Source organism: Bos grunniens, chromosome 13, assembly GCF_055505025.1.
Source record: "Bos grunniens cultivar Pamir isolate PY7600 chromosome 13, Bosgru_T2T1.0, whole genome shotgun sequence".
NCBI classification, from domain to species: domain Eukaryota; kingdom Metazoa; phylum Chordata; class Mammalia; order Artiodactyla; family Bovidae; genus Bos; species Bos grunniens.
The window spans coordinates 67,687,926-67,707,181 of record NC_141177.1 but is presented as its reverse complement, the minus strand read 5'-3'; the positions used below and the strand labels follow the sequence as shown (position 1 = coordinate 67,707,181).

General features: G+C 48.1%; 1 protein-coding gene across 1 annotated transcript in view; it reads left to right on the top strand.

Moving 5' to 3' along the window:
- ITIH5 (inter-alpha-trypsin inhibitor heavy chain 5) overlaps positions 1-18,034 on the top strand; it is an 82,609-nt gene extending 64,575 nt beyond the window's left edge. Inside the window, exons 9-14 of the mRNA XM_086334815.1 lie at positions 3,576-3,885; positions 4,627-5,192; positions 8,903-8,956; positions 10,927-11,043; positions 12,774-13,151; positions 15,270-18,034. Coding sequence (XP_086190941.1) covers positions 3,576-3,885; positions 4,627-5,192; positions 8,903-8,956; positions 10,927-11,043; positions 12,774-13,151; positions 15,270-15,559 — 1,715 coding nt within the window. The 3' untranslated portion in view covers positions 15,560-18,034. The remainder of the gene's footprint in view (positions 1-3,575; positions 3,886-4,626; positions 5,193-8,902; positions 8,957-10,926; positions 11,044-12,773; positions 13,152-15,269) is intronic.
- The last annotated feature ends 1,222 nt before the right edge of the window (positions 18,035-19,256 follow it).

Here is a 19,256-nt window from a genome sequence, read left to right as displayed (position 1 = left end):
TCCTACCAGTTTCCACAACAGTGTGATCTAGGAATTGTTTTACTGGTTGAAGCGAGAAATGAAAGTTTAGAGTTAATATTTTAGTAATGATCCTTGGAAGGAAGTTGGGAAGTCTCTGAGGAAGAAGACTTCCCTTAATCTTTGTTTAGCCTGTAGTTCCTGGAGCCAACTCAATGGAAAAGACCCTGATGCTGGGAAAGATTGAAGGCGGGAGGAGAAGGGGACGACAGGATCATATGGTGCATGGCATCACCGACTCAAAGGACATGAGTCTGAGCAAACTCCAGGAGATGGTGAAGGACAGGGAAGCCTGGCGTGCTGCAGTCCCTGGGATTGCAAGGAGCTGGACACGACTTAGCGACTGAGCAACAACTTGGCATAGCTCCTGACATACAGCACCCACTTAAAGAATATGCATTAAAAGGAGTTTATTTTAAAGATGCTGCTTACTATTAGAATGCTATGTGTGTGCTGGGGAGAGCAGGATAAAGCTTTAGAAAACAGGTAATGCGTATTATGCCCTTTTGGAATCTAAATCTTAGAAACCACACTGGTTTCCTTTTTTTTTTTTTTTTGTCTCAGCATTTCATTAACCCAACCCTCTGCAGATGAACAGAAAATTAGTGTTCTCTCCTCATCAGGAGATAAGCATGGATTTCTGAAGCCAGACTGCCTGGATTTAAATCCAGCCCCACCAGCTATGAGGCATTTAATCTCTCTCTACCTCCTTTTCTTCATCTGTATAATGAGGATAATGGACTTTTTTTTTAGGATGAGTTAAAATATTTAAAGTACTTAGAACAGTGGCCTCACACAGGAGGTCTTCTCTAGCTGTCAGATATGGCCATTTTGGGGCTTCCCTGGTAGCTCAGCTGGTAAAGGATCCGCCTGCAATGTGGGAGACCTGAGTTCGATCCCTGGGTTGGGAAGATTCCCCCCGAGGAGGGCATGGCAGCCCACTCCAGCATTCCTGCCTGGAGAATCCCCATGGACAGTCTGGCAGGTTTTGCAAAGAGCTGGACACGACTGAGCGACTAAGCACACACACACATGGCCATTTTTACCCAAATAGTCCCTCTTGCTGGTGCACTGTGGCCCTTTAATATCCCTGGGGGAGCTCTCAGTGGGATGGTTGGGGCGGCTCCATGGGAACTCTCCCGTTGTTTTTTCACTTTTTGTTTTTATTTGGCTGCACCAGGACTTACTTGCATCACGAGGCATCGTTTAGTTGTGGTATGCCAACTCTTGGTGTTGGCGTGGGATCTAGTTCACCAGCCAGAGATTTAAGCGGGCCTCCTGCCTCGGGAGCCTGGAGTCTTAGCCTGTGGACCGCCGGGGAAGGCCCAGCCCCCGCTGCCCACCCCCGCTGTTAAGTGTGCAGGAGATGCCTCAGCTTAACAGAGATTCGATGCCAAGCCCTGCTGTGCCTGGCGTGAGAAAAGCTAAGCACATCCTTTGCCTGGGGCTGTCCCTGGCTTTAAAGTGCAATGAGAGATTTGGCATCCTCGCTTAAGTTCTGGATCAAAGAGGAAATAAACACCTGCGTTCTGGTCCACGTGCACACCTTCAGAGGCAATGAAGCTAGATGAGGCATCCAGAGAGGCAAGCGGCCGAACCCAGAGAAGTGCTGCGTGCTGTCTCAGCTGTAAGTTTCCCTTACGTGTGGACCATGTGTGCATCTTAGAACGAATTAGTGATGCGTTTGCACAGTCACAGACATCTATATTTTTAGCCAGAAATTCTGGAGGATGTGAAGCAATGGGGGAAATTTTCTGGTTCAATCAAATACGGGAGATTTTGCAGGGAGATTAAAAAGCACGCCAGTCAGGTGGCAGGATGGTGGTAATGGGTACACAGCTTTATACATTTACTAAAAATCATTAACTGTGTACTGAAAATGAGTGAAATATTTGGTCTGTCAAGAAGACCACTTAAAAAACTAACCCCTGGGGTCAGAAAAAGGAAATGGGTGTTCATGTCTGCTATCAGAACTCTCGACTTTTCTTGGTAATAATAGAGCAGCTGCAACAGAGTTGAACGAAACTCTTAGGATCTAGAAGCTTCGTGTTGGCTGGGAGATTTAACTTCCACACGCCATCCATCTCACCTTACCCCAAGCAAAAAACCTGTCCAGCACCCGCTGCAGGCAGTGTCCCCTGACTTTAATCAGAGCTGCTAGTGACAAGCATGTCTGAATTAGAAATGGCAGCGGTGGTGGGAGGCATAAACTGGACAGCCTTCGCTTGGTGGGGTCCTTGTGGACAGGGGAGACCCTGAAGAGGCAGAAAGCCAGAAAGGCGATGCCAGCAATAAGAAAAAAATGAGTGAGTCCTCTAATCCTCGTCCTCCAGCCCCAGGCCATACGTGACATCCCCGCGAATGTCTCCGTATTCCCACCTCCACACTCGGTGCTCCCTGCTTCCCTCTGGGGTGCATTCTTTCTCCAAGTCCCTGCACCCAACACCCTCCTGCCTTTGCAAAGCAATTCTCCGAAAGAGGTGCAGGTCGGCCATGCTAAGGGAATGGAGACCCCTAAGCTGAGGCACCATCAGAGACCCTCATGTGTGCTCAGTCACTCAGTCTTTGTCCTGCTCTGTGACCCCGTGGACTGTAGCCCACCAGGCTCCTCTTTCCATGGAGTTCTCCAGGCAAGAATACTGGAGTGGGTTGCCGTTTCCTCCTTTAGGGGATCTTCCTGAATCAGGGATCAAACCCATGTCTCCTGCATTGCAGGCAGATTCTTTTTTTGTTTTTTTTTTTAATTTTAATTGGAGGCTAATTACTCTACAATATTGTAGTGGTTTTGCCATACACCGACATGAATCAGCCATGGGTGTACATGTGTTCCCCATCCTGAACCCCCCTCCCACCTCTCTCCCCGTCCCACCCGTCAGGGTAATCTCAGTGCACCGGCCCTGAGCACCCTGTCTCATGCATCGAACCTGGACTGGCGATCTGTTTCACATATTATAATATACATGTTTCAGTGCCACTCTCTCAAATCATCCCACCCTCGCTTTCTCCCACAGAGTCCAAAAGTCTGTTCTTTACATCTGTGTCTCTTTGCTGTTTCATGTATAGGGTCATCATTACCATCTTTCTAAATTCCATAAATATGTGTTAATATACTGTCTTGGTATTTTTCTTTCTGACTTACTTCACTCTGTATAATAGGCTCCAGTTTCATCCACCTCATTAGAACTGATTCAAATGCATTCTTTTTAATGGCTGAGTAATATTCCATGGTGTATATGTACCACAGCTTTCTTATCCATTTGTCTGCTGATGGACATCTAGGTTGCTTCCGTGTCCCGGCTATTATAAAGAGTGTGCAGGCGGATTCTTTACCCACTGAGCCACCTGGGACGCCCATCAGACACCTTCAGGACGAGGTTATATAACTCTGCACCTTTCCTGTGCATCTGCGGAGTTTCTAGGCTGCCTGTGTGGCCTGGAGTCAGTGCAGGGGGCTGCTGTCCCCACCTGTCAGCCCTGCAGGTGCATGGGAGGGGTGTGAAGATGTGTCCAGGTGAGGGAGGCAGCGAGCCTCCAGCATCGTGTTCTGTGTCCCGCAGGCACGGACATCAACGGGGCCCTGCAGAGGGGCATCCAGCTGCTCAACGACTACGTGGCCCACAACGACATCGAGGACCGCAGTGTGTCCCTCGTGGTCTTCCTGACGGACGGGAAGCCCACCGTCGGGGAGACCCACACCCTCAAGATCCTCAACAACACCCGGGAGGCCGCCCGGGGCCGGGTCTGCATCTTCACCGTGGGCATTGGGGCCGACGTGGACTTCAAGCTGCTGGAGAAGCTGTCCCTGGAGAACTGCGGGCTCACGCGGCGAGTCCACGAAGACCACGACGCCCGCGCCCAGCTCATCGGGTCCGTGGTCTGCCTGTGTCCTCAGGGCGAGGGGAGGGCAGGGGTAGGCTCAGCGGGAGGCCTGGACGTGAGGCTGGACCCCGAATCTGATCTATGCGTCTTAAAATCAGGCTGATCTGGGTTCACATTCTGGCCCTGCCTCATGACTTCAGGCCTTAAGACCCTCTGTGCCTCAGCCTTCTCTCCTGTGACAGGAGGATTCTGGCCGGATGATAGAATTTAATGAGAAAAACCACGTGACGTATTGGCAGGACTGTTAGGGATTCTTAAAATTATATTCTGTGGAGACTTGTTAAGATGGATTAGGCTAGGTAAGGAGTATGCATATTCACGGAATATGCAGCAGTGTCTATACCCGTCTGAAGGTCAGTGTCTTCCAGCATCTAAATACTGAAGGTGGATTACCCTCATTCACACTGTGTTACTCCAGAAGCAAAACTGAGACCAGTGGGTGGAACTTGCAGAAAGGAAAATTGTGGTTTACTGCCAGAAGCTCCCTGGTCCTCCTCAGAGCAGTGGACAAGAGACGAAGGAGCTTGTGGAGTAGTGAGTTCCCCATCACCAGTGGTATTCAAGCCTCTGCTGCATGGCCTCCTGTCTGAAATGTTCTGGGTGGAATGTTGGACTTGGCTGCTTCTAAGATCAGAACTGCCTCCCCAACAGCCCATGGTTTCCTCTAAGCCCTGTCCTGCTTGCCGCCTGGGCAGTCCCTGATTCTCCCCCTCCATTCCTCCTCTCCAGGTTCTACGATGAGATCAGGACCCCACTCCTCTCCGACATCCGCGTGGATTATCCTCCCAGCTTGGTGGAGCATGCCACCAGGACACTGTTCCCCAACTATTTCAACGGCTCGGAGATCGTAATCGCAGGGAAGCTGGTGGACAGGGCAATGGACCGGCTGCACGTGGAGGTCACGGCCAGCAACAGTAAGAAGTTTGTGGTGCTCAAGAAGGACGTGCCCGTGGAGCCCCGGAAGGTGGGGATCGACGTCCCGCAGAGCCCCAGGCCCAGGGGGCGCGGCCAGGAGGAGCCCAACCACCTGGAACGTCTCTGGAGCTACCTGACCCTGAAGGAGCTGCTGAGTGCCTGGCTGCAGAGCATTGAGGAGCCAGAAAGGGAGCGGCTGAGGCAGGAGGCCCAGGCTCTGGCCGTGAACCACCACTTCCTCATCCCTTTCACATCCATGACACTAAAGTCAGCACCGCGGACAGAGGCCCCAGAGGCCGCTTACGGCATGTCCAGCACGTCCATGGCCACTGGACCCGAAACGGTGATGCAGAGCCTGCGGGGCACACACCTGCAGCCAGGTGAGCGCATGTGGGGCTCAGTGTGGGGACCCGCATGGCCCTTTCTGGCTGCTTTTTCAGGCCAAGGTCATCTCTTTTATTTTCTTGTGTCGTAATTTTTATAAACAATGTTCTATTCCTGCAGCTCCTAGCCAACAGTGGATTAGCTTGTGTGTGTGTTGTTATAAACCGTGGATCACTATAGAATTCAAGAAGGTAAAGTCAGTCTATCGATAAATCATCAATATTGAGTGCCTACAGGAAGGAACAGACAAGTAAACAAATATTCATTTTTAAGTGCCTTTCTATATATTTTTAAAAGATTTTATTTATTTTATTTTTTGGGCTGTGGTGGGTCTTCCCACCACAACTTCTTCTGGGTTTTCCCAGAAAACCATTGCTGCACGTGGGTTTTCTCTAGTTGGGGAGAGTGGGGGCTCCTCTCCAGCTGCAGCGTGCAGGCTTGTTTGCAGTGGTTTCTCTTGGGGAGCACAGGCTCTAGGGCACATAGCCTTCAGTACTTGCCACACGTGGGCTCAGCAGTTGTGGCTCCTGGGCTCTGGAGCACAGGCTCAGGAGTTTAGCACATTAACTTAGTTGCTCCACGGCCTGGGGGATCCTTCCCAATCAGGGCTCAAAGCGGTTTCCCCTGCATTTCAAGTCTAATTTTTATCCAGGGGACCACCAGGGAAGCCCACCTTTCTATATTTTTAAATACTTCAGTTATGTAATTTGATGCATATGCTTGATTTTATATAGATAAAAATAAGTTATATGATAAAATTTTATAGGTAAAATAAAATGAAATTTTACTATATATTGTATTTTATTGTTTAGTCACTCAGTTGTGCCCAGCTCTTTGTGAGCCCATAGACTGCAGCATGCCAGGCTTCCCTGTCCTTCACTATCTCCCAGAGTTTGCTCAAACTCATGTTCATTGAGCCGGTGATGCCAGCCAACCATCTCATCCTCTGCCACCCCTTCTCCTCCTGCCCTCAATCTTTCCCAGCATCAGGGTCTTTTCCAATGAGTCAGCTCTTCTTATCAGGTGGCCAAAGTATTGGAGCTTCAGCATCAGTCCTTCCAATGAATGTTCAGGGTTGATTTCCTTTAGGATTGACTGGTTTGATCTCTTTGCTGTCCAGGGGACTCTCAAGAGTCTTCTCCAACACCACAATTTGAAGGCATCAATTCTTTGGCACTCAGCCTTCTTTATGGTCCAACTCTCTCACCTATACACAACTACTGGAAAAACAATAGCTTTGACTATACAGACCTTTTTCAACAAAGTGAAGTCTGCTTTTTAATACATTGTCTAGGTTTATCATAGCCCGTGTCTTGTATATTTTATGAATGTTACTTCTCATGTTTTTATTAAAATTGTATTTTTAAAATTTTAATGATTTTGTTTACAATGAAATAAATGAAATTTTATTTTATTATAGATATTATTTAAATTATACAGGAGAAATTAAGTTCTTCTGTATAAGAGAATCCAGAGTTGAAACAGAAATTTTTTATTATCTGTCCCAGTGCCATTTTTCAGGGGAAATTAGTAGAAACAAGAACAAGAGGGACTTCCCTGGTGCTCCAGTGATTAAAAATCCGCTTTCCATGCGAAGAGCACAGGTTCAATCCCTGATCAGGAAACTAAGATTCCAACATGCCTCGAGGTGCAGCCAAAAAAAAAAAAAAAAAAAGAATGGGAAAACGGCAGGAAAAGTAATTCAACCAAAGCAAAGGGTTATATTTCAGTAATATCTGCTTGTGGAAAACAGCACTCTTTTCATATGTGACGTTTTTATTAGCTTCCTGCCAGGTTCACATGTCCTGAGGTGAGGGAACTGACGTGAACCCGGCCTCGCGCGATCCTCAGATTCTAAACTCTGAGAATCACCTGGGCGTCGTGGAGAGAGCACAACCTTAGGATCCAGACCATTTCAGCTCGTGGCTCCTCCTCGCCAGTTGTGGCCTGGGGCAGGCTTCTGAACCTCTCTGAGCTTCTGTTCTCTCACCTGTAAAATGTAGATAGTGGTGTCTTTCCTGAAGGGCTGTTGCAAGGATTAATGTGCAGCATCTTAAGTACAGAATGAGGGTTCTACACTTGTTAGATACCCTCTCCCATGAGGAGTGCAGAACTAGAAATTTATCGAAAAGCGCAGAGCCTGATGTAGAAGTGAAAAATGCTGCATTGCGTTTTTAGAAAGAGTGGAGCTTGTCTTGGCAAACCTAGGACAATATTCATTCTGGTGAAAAGGATGAATAAGTAGGTTGCATGGTGCTGTGAGTTCATGCCTCAAGATCTGTGCCACATCCAGGGAAAATGGGTTTGAGTAACATCTTGATTTGACGTTAGTAACCCAAATTTCTGCAGCTTCGGGAGATAGCAAACTCATAAACGACACAGGACTCAGAGAGCCAAGAACACAGATGAGGAATAACCAACTGATTGAGCAAAAGGCTCGTTAGATGTAAAATTTTCCTGAAGCATCAGTTAGTACTCAGACAATTTCCTCCTTTTGTTTAAAGCTCTGATGATTTTTTAATTTTAAGGTTTTTTTTGAGTGTCCATGACAGTTTAAGGCTCCCAAAGCAGGCATCCAGACTGAGATGTCATTTCTCCCGTGTGGTTGACCTGATTCTGCCCATGTCCTGCTTATGAGGGGTCAGTTAGAGAAGGGAGCGCTTAGAAACATTCAGATACTGTGATCTTCATTTTCTGGGTGCAAAGATCAATGAAACACAAGCATCAGAGGAGCATAATCTTGTTAATACAGACAGCTTGAAACAAGATATTAATTTTATTTTGTTGACAGAAAGTAATTTACTTTTGGGTTATTTTTTAATATTTATTTTTGCTGCTGCTTTGTGAATTGTGTTTACACTCACGGCTCTAGACCTGGATTGCCATGATATCTTTTTCTTTTACATTTTTGTATCCTTTTGGTTGTTGTAAAGTGCTATTTTATAAAAAAAAAAAAAAGTTAAATAAAAGTTACCATCATAACCATTTTTCCATTCTTTTTTTAAATTGAAGTGTATTTGATTTACAATGTGGGGTTGCTTTCTGCTGAACAGCAAAGTGATTCGGTTACACATAGTTCAATCCAGTTCAGTCGCACATATACATTCTTTATTTTTAGTCTTTTCCGTGATGGTTTATTATAGGATATTGAATATAGTTCTCTGTGCTATTCGGTAGAGCCTTGTTGCTTTTCCATTTTATTTGTAAAAGCTTACATTTGCTGACCCCAACCTCCCACCATCCCTCCCCCGACCCCCTCCCTCTTGGCACCCCCCATTCTGGCCTCTACATTGTAACCATTTTTAAGTGTACAGCTCAGTAGTGTCCAGTATATTCACATCATTGTGAGACAGATCTCCAGAACTTTTTCATCTTGCAAATCTAAAACTCTGTCCTCATTAAACAATTCTACTTTCCCCTTCCCCCATAACTATAGAATATTTTCTGCATTTTTTTCCTATCATATGCACAGAAATCACAGGCAAGAAGAATATTATTTAATTTATAAAGAAATAAAATAGTTTCCCCTCCTTATGTTACACCTTCCCTCTGTGTTGGGAGGCCAAGCTCCTCCTGTAAAACCAATGTTTTTAAATGGTCACAAATGTATCTGAAAGTTGTATTTGACTCATCTCAACTCTCTATACCTCTCACTTCCTCCTCTTTAATAAATAACAATGGTGGGTCTCTTCTTTCTCCTCTCTAGGACCTGCTGTCAAGAAACCATACAACCCAAGGATTAAAATCTCCAAAACATCAGGTAAAGGAAAGAATAAGCTTGTGTGTGATTGAGAGTTGAGATATTTAGGACTAAGATGACCAGGAATTCCCTGAAGCCAGTTAGATCAGCTCATAGAACAAGATGTGAGGACCTATATTTATAGGTCAAGTCTGCAGCCTTGGGGCAGTTCTCAAAATCCCAATTGTCATTACACCATCACCTAAACTTCACAGATAACACAGTCCTTAGGACCCTAGCAGGAGCCCTGGTAGAAGGATGGATTGGACAGAGGCACGTGTTCATCATGACTGAGTTGAAAAGACATTTGTTTTTAGAGATCTGAAGTATGCTCGCTTCCAGCTTCTGGTGTTACAGTTATCTGCCACAGTGCACACTTTTTAAACATTATTATTCTATTATTTTCATAATCCTTGGCTTTAGAAGGGAAGAGCAGATAACGATACCATAAAATTTCCCTTGGCCAGCTTTCTGGGATTATAATAAAAATCTGGATGGAATAATGACCCACTGGCTGGGTTTTATTCTTCAAATGTACACATCTGCCTTTGTAAGCCTTCCTTATTGCCTTGCTGCTGATGTACTGGGCATGCAGGTTCGCAGAGCGAGGGAGTCTGGAGATTAGCTCTGGGTAGAGGAAACACATCGTCCCCGGTGGGTAGGGTGTCATTCCTTTGAGCACACACGCGTTATGGAATGCAAGAAAACTTTCCTCTTGGATACTGAGCAGAGTAATGACTTCCAGACCTCTCCTCTCTTCTTTTGGAGCAAGCAACATCTTCCCTTGTAAAGGAATTTGGAAGATTTGAGTACAAATGATGTGGTGTGAGCACAAGACGCTCTCAGAGAACTGTCACGTAGTTATATGCGTGCCCACAGAGCACCAAAAGTATGCACTTTTATCTCCACTGGTTGTCATCTTCTCATCTACAGAAGACCAGTACCTTGTATGTCTTTATTACATTGTCCTTCACTCGATGCTTAAGGCAGTTTACAGTGAGATCAACCAGATTCTTTCAGAGGCCCCTCTAAGTCAGGCTGGGAACAGAAGGGGTTTCTCAGCAGCTCCTCCAAGACCCTTAACTGGCTCATAGCTTGAAAACACTGAAATCCTGGTCCACCACCCCTCACCATATACGAATGGTGGAATATATACGTATACAGGAAACTCAGTCCTGTACATGCATACGCGTGTACACGTGAAGTAGAGGGGAATTTGGAAACGTGTTGTGTTTGGTGTAGAGAGAGAAACGAACCCTCCACTCTTGTGGGAAAAGAGAACTGATGTAGACTCTTGGGAAATAGTTTGTACAGTGAGAGGCAAGACCGTCCGTCTTTAGCAGAGGTGAAAATGAGGGGAACAGGCGAGGAGCAAGGGCCAGCCAAGCTTTGTGGTCTTATCTGCGGACAGAATTTTGAGAGCAGTAAAGTCAGTGGGACCCAGAGGAGGAGTTGGCATGGTCACTGCTGACTGGCCTCCTGCTGACTGTGCCCTTCACTTGTCTCCAGCTCTAAACTGGGCTCAGTCATTGCCACTCACGCAAGGGCTGTGTCCGACTGGCGCTGGGAACGTCTCTAGGGCCGTGGCTCTCCAGAGACAGGACAGGAAGTTCTTATCCACATCAGTTAACTAGGCTGGCCTAAGCGTGACAGAAGGGGTTAGGAGCAGCCACAGAGGGAATTGAAGAATGTGGACTCAGTCGTCGTGGGGGTGTAGGCTGAGGCCCCGCTTACCCCTGCAGCTCAGTTGACTGCAGTGTCATCACAGGAGCGTTGGATTTGAATTTAGGGGACCTGCATTCAAATATTTACTTTCCACAAGCTACCTGTGTAACCGCTGCATCGCTTCATCTCCCAGGCATCTTCCTCGTGTTGACACGGAGTAAGTCAACAACACAAGAGAAAATACGAAAAGAGTGCTTACACAGGGAAGGTGCCCAATAAATGTCTCTTCTTTCTTTTTCTCTCCCGTTCTTGCCCTGGCCTGGCAGCGGATGGAGACCCCCACTTTGTCGTGGATTTCCCCTTGAGCAACCTCACCGTCTGTTTCAACATCGATGGAGGACCCGGGCACATCCTGAGGCTGGTCTCCGATCACGCGGACTCTGGTGAGTTCTGCCTAGAAAGTAGAAGATCTTGCGTTTGTGGGCTAGAAATAAATAAATCCTAATATTTGCATTTTACCCCACTCCTCATGGTGTCATGGCATCTGGTCCCATCACTTCATGGCAAATACATGGGGAAACAGTGGAAACAGTGACAAACTTTGTTTGGGGGCTCCCAAATCACCACAGCTGGTGACTGTGGCCATGAAATTAAAAGACGCTTGCTCCTTGGAAGAAAAGCTACGACCAACCAAGACAGTATATTAAAAAGCAGAGACGTTATTTTGCCAACAAAGGTCTGTCTAGTCAAAGCTATGGTTTTTCCAGTAGCCATGTATGGATGCGAGAATTGGACTATAAAGAAAGCTGAGCACCAAAGAATTGATGCTTTTGAACTGTGGTGTTGGAGAAGACTCTTGAGAGTCCCTTGGACGGCAAGGAGATAAAACCAGTCCATCCTAAAGGAATTGAGTCCTGAATATTCATTGGAAGGACTGATGCTGAAGCTGAAACTCCAATACTTTGGCCACCTGATGGGAAGAGCCGACTCATTGGAAAAGACCCTGATGCTGGGAAAGATTGAGGGCAGGAGGAGAAGGGGACGACAGAGGATGAGATGGTTGGATGGCATCACTGACTCAATGAACATGAGTTTGAGTAAACTCTGGGAGTTGGTGATGGACAGGGAGGCCTGGCATGCTGCAGTCCATGCAGTCGCAAAGAGTCGGACACGACTGAGTGACTGAACTGAACCGAATCTTTGCATTTTACCCCACTGCTCATGGTGTCCCGGGGTCTTCAAATCAGGAGTAGTGGAAACTAGTGGATCAGAAATACTGTGTCAGGGCCACATGAGAGTTTCTGGAACAAAAGTGGACAAACATGTCAACCCCCTTTTATTTTCTATTTTTTAACTTTTTTTTCACTTTTAAATTTTTATCAGAGTATAGTTGATTTACAATGCTGTTTTAGTTTCAAGTGTACAGCAACATGAATCAGTTCTACATATACATATATCCACTCTTTTTCTCTTTTAGATGCTTTTCCCATATTTTGTTGTTCAGTCACTAAGTCGTGCCTGTCCTTCATTATCTCCCAGAGCTTGCTCAAACTCATATTCACTGAGTTGGTAACGCCATCCAACCATCTCATCCTCTGTCATCCCCTTCTCCTCCTGCCCTCAATCTTTCCCAGCATCAGGGCCTTTTCCAATGAGTCAGCTCTTCCCATCAGGTGGCCAAAGTATTGGAGCTTCAGCTTTAGTAGCAGTCCTTCCGATGAATATTCAGGGTTGATCTGCTTTCTGTTTGACTGGTTGGATCTCCTTGCAGTCCAAGGGACTCTCAAGAGTCTTCTCCAGCACCACAGTTCAAAAGCATCAATTCTTTGGTGCCTAGCCTACTTTGGGCTTCTGTTTCCCATATAGGTCATTACAGATTATTGAGCAAAGTTCCCTGTCCCTGTGCTCTGCAATAGGTCCTTGTTGATTATCTGTTTTATATATAGTAGTGTGTATATTTTACATCAGCTTCTTCTACCCAGGACATTGGTCAAAAATCAGTTACACCTTCATGCATGTGTTCATTCATTCACTACGCACTGAGTGGTCCCTGCATGAGAGCAGAAGTTCTTGGTTCTAGAAACACAGGAGAAGGAAATTCTAACTAGATCCCTTCATGTGGCAGTGGGGGGCAGTTTGTCTAACCGCTGCTCTCTTCCCCTCTGCCTTTGAGGTGTGACGGTGAATGGAGAGTTGACTGGGGCCCCTGCTCCTCCAAACGGCCACAAGAAACAGCGCACGTACTTCCGTACCATCACCATCCTCGTCAACAAGCCGGAGAGATCTTACCTGGAGATCACACCCAGCAGGGTCATTGTGGATGGTGGGGACAGGCTGGTCCTCCCCTGCAACCAGAGCGCGGTTGTGGGGCGCCGGGGGCTGGAGGTGTCCGTGTCTGCCAATGCCAGTGTCACCGTCAGCATCCAGGGCACCGTGACCTTTGTCGTCCTCCTCCACCTCTACAAAAAGCCAGCCCCTTACCAGCGCAACCACCTGGGCTTCTACATCGCCAACGGCCAAGGCCTCTCCAGCAACTGCCATGGCCTGTTAGGTAGGTGGCTGATTCCCATGCCCGTCACAGTTCGGTTTCCCAAGGTGAACCTGATGCTGTCCACGCCTTGACTTGGCTGAGAAATTCCACAGAAATGTGGTCTCCTTTTTAAATTTATATTTTGGCTGTGCTGGGTCTTTGGGCTTTTCTCTAGTGGCAAGCGGACGCTGCTCTCCAGTTGCGGCGTTGCTCAGGCTTCTCACTGTGGTGACTTCCCTCACCGTGGAGCACGGGCCCTGGGCACGTGGGCTTCAGTAGTTGTCGCACATGGACTTGGTTGCACCGAGGCGTGTGGGATCTTCCCAGACCACGGATCAAACCCGTGTCGCCTGCGTTGGCAGGAGGATTTTTAACCGCTGGAGCGCTAGGGAAGTCCAGGAATGTGGTCTTTATGTAGCTTATGAAAAGCCTATTTCTTTCTCTCTCTCTTTTTTTTTTTTCTTTTTAACAGTTTTTTTGTGACTTGCCTGGTGGCTCAGACAGTAAAGAATCTGCCTGCAATGCAGGAGACCCAGGTTCAGTCCCTGGATTGAGAAGATCCCCTGGAGAAGGCAGTGGCTTCCCACTCCAGTAGTCTCACCTGGAGAATTCCATGGACAGAGTTGCCGCAAATGGCAAAATTTCGTTCTTTTTCATGGCTGAGTAGCATTCCATTGTATATACACCCCATTCTATTATACATACATCTTCTTTATCCATCCATCAGGTGATGGACACTCAGGCTGCTTCTCTATCTTGGCAGTTGTAAATAGTACTGCTGTGAACTTTGGGGTGCACGTATCTCTTCAAATTAGTGTGAAAAGTGCATTTCTTGCTTCATGACTACTTTCTAGAGTAGGAATGAACTTTACTAATTTTCACGCACCTTCAGGGAAAAGGAGCAAAGAAATGGGGCATCCTTCTCTTCATCCTTCTCTGGTTCTTTACTCTCAGGGAGACCATGCAAACACAGGGCAGCCCACGGCCCAGCACCCGGTGGGCCCGCTCTGCCTGGCTTCCCTCCACGTGCCATTTCATGTGGGCCCTTTGCCCACAAGTAAGGAGGGAGCCGCTGCCAGGGCTGGGTTTAGAAAGCAGGATTTCCTGGCGCTCGAGCTGGGTGTCTCAGTGCAGCCTGCCTGCCAAGTGTGAGCTCCTCTCATGGACGCAGAGCTCGGGTCCCTCGGCCTTTGTGATGTCCTAGCTTAACCTGGAGAATTCTGACACTGCTTCCCACACCCACTAAGTGCACGCACAGACGAGGTCCCCAGGCGGGAGGAGGGCGGGGAAGACTGGACCCTCCTTCTCTATTTGTTCACCCCCATCTCGTCCTCCTGCCTCAGTAGGAGACTGGATATCTGTGTTTTTATTTTATAATTTTTAAATGTTTATTTTTGGCTGCGTTGGGTCTTCGTTGCTGCTTGGGCTTTTCTCTAGTTACAGTGAGCAGGGGCTACTCACTAGTTGCAGTGCTCAGGCTTCTGATTGCAATGGTTTCCCTTGTGGCCGAGCACAGGCTGTAGGGAGAGTGGGCTACGGGAGTTGCGGCTCCCAGGCTTTAGAGCACAGGCTCAATAGTTGTGGAGCACAGGCTTACTTGGTCCGAGGTATGTGGGATCTTCCTGGATCCGGGATTAAACCAATGTCTCCTGCATCGGCAGGCGGATTCTTTACCACTGAGCCACCAGGGAAGCCCCTGGTTTTGTTTATTTAAATATTTATTTAGCTGCACCAGGTCTTAAAGGCAGCATTTGGGATCTAGTTCCCTGACCAGGGATCGAACCCAGGCTCCCTGCATTGGGAGTGCGGAGTCTTAGCTGCTAGACCTCCAGGGATGCCCCCCGCCCCCCGGGAATCTGTTTGCAGGCGGGGCATCTTTCCTGTGTTGGCTCCCAGAAGTGGAGGCTGAGATGAGCCTCAGGTCTCTCCTCCCTACACCCCTCCGGACACTGGTGCAGGTGCCTCTGGGGGGGTCCAGCCCAGGATCGCAGGCATCACCTTGACAATGATGTCATAATCTCCTTCCTCTGGGTCACACCTGGGCATATGTCGGTCACCAGCCCCCAAATCGAAATTAGATGTTGTTCAACCGCATTGCTTGCGCTTGACCTAGACCTGATGTCTTTTGTGCCCTCTCAGGTCAATTCCTGAACCAGGAGGCCAGACTCATAGGGCTCAGCAAGAGCCCTGCCCATCCTCCGGTTCCCGAGGCAGGAGAGAGGTCTGAGGCCGTCCTTGAGGTGAAAGGTCGCCAGGTCCCGGTGGTCTGGAAGCAGAGGAGGATCTACAACGGGGAGGAGCAGGTGGACTGCTGGTTTGCCCGGAACAACGCTGCCGGCCTGATCGACGGGGAGTACAAGGGCTACCTGGCGGCCCATCCTTTCGACTCCGAGACCGCCTTCGGCCCGGGCCTCTCCCGGGGACTCTGACAGCAGCAGCCGTGACGCAGGAGTGCATGGCAGGGGACCCCGTGGTCTGGTTCTTGGCTGGTAGCCAGCACCCTGACCTCAGCCCTAGTGGCGGGGAGGTCTGCCGTCTGCTTGAAATGAGAGTGGGGTCAGGACCTTGAAGGGAGGATGGGATTTTCCCCCTCTCCTCCCCCTCCCTCATCTCCAGTAGTGAAAGATGGTGGCACCAAGGGACCAGTCACAGCTAAAAGCAAGTCTCTGTCTTGTCCCAGCTGGCTTGTCCATCTCACCGCTGACCCTAAGGTGACTGATGAAGGAAGGTCTGGTCTGTTTTCTTTGTGGAAATGGCCAAGTTCGGGCATTCTTCTCTGCGCCTCATACTAATGCTTAGGGATCTCTCCTCCTAGCCTGGCTGCATCCTCCAGACATGTGGCCAACCTCTGCCTCAGGGGAGCCTTTCCCTGGCCTCACCACCCCCTGGTATTGCACACAGCACGCAGACCGAATCATTGTAAACCACTTGACCTGGCTTTAGCAGAGGATTTTCTTCTGCCGTGATGTCTTGCTCTTGAAAATTTGTTTTCATTTAAAAAAAAAATCAATTCAAAATAGAAACGCTGCATTCCAGATACCAACATTCCTCTAACAGGCTCTGTAAACCCCTTGTCTTTTGCTGGTGAGATTCTATTTATTCCGGAAAGCTGATAATACACAGCGCAGCCCACGTGGGAGTATTTCACTGGCCCATCTCAGAGCTGGAGTGCCGGCCAGCTGCATGATGAATCTTCCACTTGGCTCTTCCAGCCTGGTCCTGCTTCCAGCCTGGTTCGCTCGAGGTCCCCAGGAGGTGATGAGGCAGGCTCCGGCAGAACTGGGAGGGGGAGGGATTGGATCAGCACAGAGCCGACCTACAGGGATCAACCTCTCAGCAGGAAGCATGGACGATGGACTTACAGATCTAAGGGGCCCACATCCCAGACCGAGAGGCTGGAAGTCAGTATGAGCGAGGGGCTGGGGACAGATCTGATTCTGTCAGGACAGGTTACAATCAGGGGTCGGGGGTGATCTCAGAAGTCAGTGACGTCACCCTCCTCAGGGGAGCTGTGAAGCCTGCTGCGTCATCAAGGGGCTGGGAGGTGGGTAGTGGTCTTGGGATCTCTTTTCTTGCCCCCAGCTTGTGCTCTGCTTGGTCTTCTCTGGACCACAGAGGTCATCCTGTAAGTCTGACCCTCACAGCAGTTGGAGCACACATGGACACAGAGGGCCCGCCAGCGAACAGCGAGGGAGGAAAGACTTGGGTCAGAGAAATGGAATATCTTAATGGCAGACTGAATAGAATAAAGGCTTTTGTGCTGGTTTCATGGAGGTCCTGTCCAGGAGGGAGTGACTCTAGAACTTCCGTGCCATGTGGAAGCTGGAAGCACTTGGAGAGAAATCAGAGTTAAGAAAATTGTTTATCATCTTAGCCCTCCCGTGGGAAACATGTGAGCAGCAAATTGACCTGCCCGTGTTTCTGTGGACCAGGCAACTGCAGGAGGTGAAGGTAGTGCCGGGCTGAGCCGGGGGCTGGGGGCTGGGGGCGGTGGTCGGTTGTGTCTCAGAGTCTCCGTGCCTCTCCACTCTGGGAACCCACCAGACCAGAGCAGGCAGCTGTTATTTTTGACTCAACTCAGCTGCCTATTGTCGTGTCCGCGGTGTGAGCGCACCAGTCCAGGCTGCCGACAGCTGATTCCATATTTCACAGGGAGAGAAGGAGCAGGAGGCGGGCCAGCAGGGGCCTGGGCAGGCTCTGCAGGGTCCTTCCTGTTCTGTAGACCTCAGCCCCAGCTGGGCAGACGACCCTGTGGCCCCGGGGTTGTGTTCCAGGCTCTGTGTTCCAGGCGTGGCCTCAGCTGCAGACAAGACGAGAAGCTATTCCTACAGGACTAGCTACTACAGTGAGACGCCCCTCCCTTACTCTCCTATTCAGGGGGAAAAAAATCCATTTTGTAAAAGTATTAGGTTAAACTTTCATTTTAACATTTTTACTTTAGACACATCCCACTTTTCTTTCTTCTCTTCCATTGTATATCTTTTTTTTTTTTTTTGCAAAAAGTATGTACCAGGACATTTTCTGTTTCAGCCAGAGACTATGAGATTTGTGGGCCCCAAACTCCACACCAAAGTCATACTTCAGGTTTTTTTTTCTTTTAAACTTGATTGAAAAAATGTCATATTTTCTGTTGGTCAGGTGTGTCGTGAAGAGCAAGATCTTTTCAAATAAACTTAAGCCCCCTATGTACAAACGAGTTCCATCCTGAGAGGGCATTTGTAAGTCCAGTTTGTTCATCAGTCCAGGTGAGTCCAACAAAGTTAGCCCAGGTACCCAACCTACATAGTCGGCTGTATAGGACTGTACTGTAATAGATTTATAATGCTTTTCATGCAAATAATACATAAAAAACAAACACAAAAAATAAAGCAACTATACTCCAATAAAATTAATTTTAAAACTAATTTTTAAAGAAATGAGACATTTTTAATCTTACAGAATAGTACCTCGAAAAGCACAGTAGTACAGCTGGCATACAGAAGCACGTGTGAATCTTTGAAGGCACACAAGCTCATAACTTGCAGGTCTGTATGTAGAGGACTTACTGTAAATGCAGTGGCAAGGAGGGATTCTGTTCTGGGGGGGGACATGGAGGCAGGTGGGCGGTTTCCCCCACATCATACAAGACCTAGAGCAGGACCAGGCTGAGTCTCCAGAATGCATTCATTAGCTTTGACACAATATCGTTGTATGGACAATCATTTATTGTCCTTGAGCATGTAAAAATAAGTTGGGGTCAGGGATACTCAATGAGCAGTTCAATGAGCTTGAGAAGTCTGTTGTGATAATGAGGGTTTAAACCTCAAGTTACGACATCACTAATGTCCATGAGTTCTAACTGTTGCTAGGCTGGGCTCTCTAGAAAGTATCCACCCCTGGGTTCCTAATCCCCACCCTCATCTGAAAAAGAGAGGCATCTCCATGTGTTGTCTTTAAGGGTCTCCAGTACTGTTGCCCGAAAAATCCCATGGATGGAGGAGTCTGGTAGGCTGCAGTCCATGGGGTCGCTAAGAGTCGAACACGACTGAGTGACTTCACTTTCACTTTCCACTTGCATTGGAGAAGGAAATGGCAACCCACTCCAGTATTCTTGCCTGGAGAATCTCATGGATGGAGAAGCCTGGTAGGCTGCAGTCCTTGGGGTCGCACAGAGTCGGACACGACTGAAGCGACTTAGTAGTAGTAGTAGATGTAGTTTCACATTCCCTGAATAAAACGGACTGAAGTTCTGTACTCATTAGATGCTTTTTCTTCTGTTTGCCTTTTCGCTGGTTTACTAGTTTAGGATCCAGGGCATATGTGTCAGGAGGACAACCCTTCCTGAACCTCCATCACCCTGGGGAGTGTTAGTGCTGGTCTCTGGAATGGGAGAGATCATCTCTGTTTCTATCAGATGAAACATTAGATCCTTAGTTGAATCATGTGTCCCCGCAGGTGGACTAGGGACAGGTTTCGTTTTCTTTACATTTGAATCTTGACTGTGCTGAATGCTATGGGCAGAAAGTCTGTGTCCCTCTAAATTCATATGCTGAAGCCTAAATCAAACCCCAGGGTGATGGCACTAGGAGGTGGGGTGCTGGGGAAGGAAGGGGAGATGCTGGAGGGCGGGAGGACGGGGCCCTTGTG